General features: G+C 38.5%; 1 protein-coding gene across 1 annotated transcript; it reads left to right on the top strand.

The window, feature by feature from the left end:
- Positions 1-858: 858 nt before the first annotated feature.
- Positions 859-3,429, top strand: LOC124030865 (calpain-2 catalytic subunit-like). Its single transcript, XM_046342015.1, has 4 exons — positions 859-944; positions 1,486-1,555; positions 2,902-3,020; positions 3,285-3,429. The coding sequence occupies exons 1-4, from the start codon at positions 891-893 to the stop codon at positions 3,420-3,422; spliced, it is 381 nt and encodes a 126-aa protein (XP_046197971.1). The 5' UTR covers positions 859-890; the 3' UTR covers positions 3,423-3,429.
- Positions 3,430-4,604: the final 1,175 nt, after the last annotated feature.

Here is a 4,604-nt window from a genome sequence, read left to right as displayed (position 1 = left end):
ATGAACAAATAAGGTTTTATATGTAATATGGTTAAATAAAGAGCAACATTATTGATTATTATTATTACTTGTATCCTGGTCCTATAAGAGCACTTTGTCACTTCCCACGAGCCGGGTGTGACAAAACTCACACTCATTTTTATGTTTAACGAATGTATCGTATAGTGTGCGCAGGCTTACAATGATGAATGTTTGAAGGGGTACGGGACTATAAAAAGTTTAGGAACCACTGGTCTAGGCTTATAGTAACTAGTCTACTTTGCATAAAAGGTTCCCTTTGAAGGACCATCAAGTCCGCGCGCGCGCACACACACACACACACACACACACACACACACACACACACACACACACACACACACACACACACACACACACACACACACACACACACACACACACACACACACACACACACACACACACACACACACAGCACTCCGCTCTTGCTGTTGTCATATGCCATCTACAATTATCCCCTGGGAATATGTTCCTCAATATTGCTGAGACTTCTTAGGCCAGTACCTATATGGGGCAGGCAGAAGATGCCACACCTCCACCTCTGTCTTTATAGACTGCAGGTAAATTGACTCCACCCCTTCACATCTACCTCCCCAGTCCCAAAAGCCTTTTAGCATACACACAGAAGCAACTACGGCACAGTTCACACAGTCACACTTCACACACTGCAGCCATCTGAGTTCACAGCACCATGTCCAGTATAGCTAACCACTTGGCCAGGAGGAAAGCTAGGAGGAAGGTGAAGGTAGCAACGACAAGGCCATCCCCTTTTAACAAGCAAAACTTCCAGACCCTGAGGAGAGAGTGTCTGGAGCGGAAACTCTTCAGTGACACATCCTTCCCTGCTGATTGGAACTCTCTTGGGTACAATGAGTTGGGTCGCTACTCTTCAAAACCCGGGCGTGGAGTGGAAAAGACCAAAGGTAAGGACTATGTCTCAGTGTAAAGACTTTGTCTCAGTGTAAAGAGGATAGCTGTAGGAGGTATATCCACAAGGAATGTGGTAGGCTAACCACATCTCACATGATATTAGCCATTTCTGCTTTAGTGATTTGTTAGATGTGCAGTAACAGAGGCACTTATCAATGAGATTCTTGCTTTGGTACTTTCATCAAGATACATGTATCGAGTCTTTTGGATTATTAACTTGATTTAGGCTTTTGTTTTACTTTGTTTTAGAAGGGCCCATTGTTTTCCATTCTCTTACTTTCTGTGTGCTTATTTAATATTCTGTGTATTGGGATTGGTCAAATTCCATGAACCGTCCCTATATTCTGTCACTGTTTTTGCTCTGCCCTTGAAACAAATTACACTCCATTCAACACATTTGGTCTTAATGTCGGGAAACAATTCATGCCATTTAGCATCATGTGGAGCAAAGTACCGATTGCTTAGTAATTTTTAAATGAACCAATTCCTCCTATTCATTCTGTTCGTTAAACAACCTATGCATTTTCCAAACAGGAGTTGTGCTCAAACCCTCAGTTCATTGTTGAAGGAGCCACGAGAACTGACATCTGCCAAGGGGCTTTGGGTGAGTTTGACACCTAACCCCCATATGTATATTGCTCTGTATGTTTGCCATAACATGGGATAGGGTGTAATGATATGATCTTTTATTGTTTGTTTGAAAATGTATTGGCTTTACATATCCAAACGGCACCTTTACTACAGATATGTATTTTGATTAAATCAAAAATTCTAATAATACATTAAACCACATATTGTTGTCACTAGTTTCTTCCAGACAACATACTGTAGTGTACATCCCAAAGCATGGTTATTAAGGATAAGTTATCTCACTTATCTCACTCACCTATGTTTATCTGTATTCAATGACAAAGGTGTGTGTCACTGTAGTCATCGAGTCATCAATGGGAGTGAAATGGAAGTGGCACCAATTGTTCAAAACCTCTTACTTTTCAAATAGTGTCTATACACCTGTTGTATGTGGTATGTTCCCACTTCCCTTTAGTGTCCCAGTAATGTTCACAAAATGTTACATTCATGTAAAGGCCTACAGTACACATTAGTATACTTTGCCTACTATACTGCTGCTTGAAGAAATGATACACCAGGTTCGCCCTTTGTAGTAAACATACACCACCTCTAATTTACACATACATGGAAGACTCAAGTGTGCAACGCTGAACAAACAAGATTTTATTCACAGCTAGCTACAGATTTGACTCAATTTCTATTACAATATAGGGTGGTATACACCTATTCATATAGTCATGAAGAATTACTCATGCTGAGAATGTTTGCTCACTGTTGTGCACTCCCTTTGCTTTGGCTGTTACTGTTCATGTTTGTACAGTTAACTATGCCTTGATTTTACAGTACTTTGATTTCGCTCTCCAAAATTGACACCCGGAGCTGATATATCTGCAGTCTTAAACTATTCAGCATTTATGTTTCACTATATTGCATCATGTAATATTAGTATTTCATAATATATTAATATAATAATAAGGGATACAAAACTACCAGTAATTTACCAAAGTTACCTAAATGTTCTGGAATTTTGGTAATTAACAGGTAATCTATGGCAATCTATGGTAACTTTGGTAGTTTATACTTGAATACTCTACCAAGTGACATACCCATTTCTTGGTAGCACACTAAAGTATTCAAATGCAATGTTTTTACTATTAGCACTTTGAGTGTAAGATATGAAGTGTTTAACAAATTAAGTTATTCAATAAAGTTGGATTATTATCAAAATCAAAATAAACAAATGAATATCAAGAAGAATCTCAAAGTTCTCTAGAATGTTCCCGGTATCTAAAACATTCATAAGAATGTATACACGTGTTTTATTACTTATTTATTATAGAGAGTAAACATATTCTTATTCCCACTGGTGTATGTATACAGGTGACTGTTGGTTGCTGGCAGCCCTTGCCTCTCTTACCTTGGACAAAGACATCTTGGCTCGAGTGGTACCCCCTGGCCAGAGCTTTGATGAGAATTATGCTGGCATCTTTCACTTCCAGGTGAGCAATGTGTTTTTCGTAGTGATAGATGAGGTTGCTCATAAGTGCTGATTTAAGATCAATTTGGTTTTTTTTAACCCCCTTTTTACCTCCAAAAGTTAGGATTGGGGGTGTAGGGTAGATGTTATTGTACACTCAGAGAAATGTTCAACCTTTAATGATGTATTTGTGAAGAGTGGTAAAGAAGAAACAGTACTTAAAGGGTGAAGCTGAACAGGAAGGGGAAGTTGTGTTCTACCTCTGCTCAGATTTCCTTGTTTACAGTTTTGGCAGTATGGACAGTGGGTGGATGTTGTGATTGACGATAGGCTGCCCACAAGAGAGGGGAAACTGCTGTTTGTTCACTCAGCTGAGGGCTCAGAGTATTGGAGCGCCCTGCTGGAGAAGGCCTATGCTAAGTGAGTAAACATGGGGTCCTATTCAATGAGAATTGGTAACCACACATAAAAACACATTTTCTTACAGTTTTCTGTTGTTGTCAGTCTATAAATACTTTGCAGTCAGATTTATTTTATTTATTCAAATATGCATCCCTGCAATTCAAGAAAATGTGGCTTTGACTTATCCCGTAAACCCAGTGACTGGGTTTGATTAAAAGGGCCCAAGGCATTGATACTGCACAAAGTGAATAACACAAAGGACATGGATTTAAATTGAACTGTTCGAATGAATTACAGAACATTCGCTATAGTATAATTTTGATCTGGACCATTGTGTGACCAGCAGAGTCTTTAGTCATAGAGTGACTGTTGAATAAATATTGAAGTGTACCTGTAGCCACCAGGCACAGCCTCAAATGTAAACATGCCACCAGATTGCTCCCCTCACCTTCTTTACTTACTGTGTTTGTTATGCCAGTCCCTATTATGCTCTAAATTGTATCATTTGTCATATCTTTTACAAAACATCCCTGTACAAAACCTCAACACCTATTGCAGTATTTTGAAAACCTTCTTAGCATGGCTTTTGGTTAGCAATATTATTGCTATTGTTTTAATATAGTTATTTTAGCTTATTAAAAAAAGTTATTTTATTGTAAAACGATTAATTAAAAATAATTAACTATTATTAACCCTCATAGTACCGACTGGGGTCATTTTACCGCAGAGGCATATTTATTATCATAGCTCAAAGGTGGTTTATTCAATTCTTAAACTTTTTCCGGACTTTGTCAATAACCTTGTTCTTACTTATAACTTCGGGCATCATTTTGACCCCAGCTAAAAACACCTAATTCCACCTGTAATAATTTGATAGATGGGACCTTTATTTGAATCTAGGTTTCTCTGGAGACCCAATAAGTTATCCATACCACCAGAGGCTGGATTTTACTAAAACACCAAGCAAAATATGATATTTTCAGAACATTTATTAAGTGAAATACTGTATATGTGGACAACTACAAATACCTAGGTGTCTGGCTAGACTGTAAACTCTCCTTCCAGACTCATATTAAACATCTCCAACCCAAAATTAAATCAAGAATCGGCTTCCCATTTCGCAACAAAGCCTCCTTCACTCACGCCGCCAAACATACCCTCGTAAAACTGACTATCCTACCGATCCTCGACTTCGGCAATGTCA

Source organism: Oncorhynchus gorbuscha, unplaced genomic scaffold, assembly GCF_021184085.1.
Source record: "Oncorhynchus gorbuscha isolate QuinsamMale2020 ecotype Even-year unplaced genomic scaffold, OgorEven_v1.0 Un_scaffold_17176, whole genome shotgun sequence".
In the NCBI taxonomy this organism is placed as follows: domain Eukaryota; kingdom Metazoa; phylum Chordata; class Actinopteri; order Salmoniformes; family Salmonidae; genus Oncorhynchus; species Oncorhynchus gorbuscha.
This window is presented reverse-complemented; position numbering and strand designations above follow the sequence as displayed.

Coding starts and splice junctions, on each gene's coding strand:
- LOC124030865 (XM_046342015.1), top strand. CDS start 891: ATGAGTTGGGTCGCTACTCTTCAAAACCCGGGCGTGGAGTGGAAAAGA. Junction 1,556..2,901: donor CATCTGCCAAGGGGCTTTGG/GTGAGTTTGACA, acceptor GTATGTATACAG/GTGACTGTTGGTTGCTGGCA. Junction 3,021..3,284: donor CTGGCATCTTTCACTTCCAG/GTGAGCAATGTG, acceptor CCTTGTTTACAG/TTTTGGCAGTATGGACAGTG.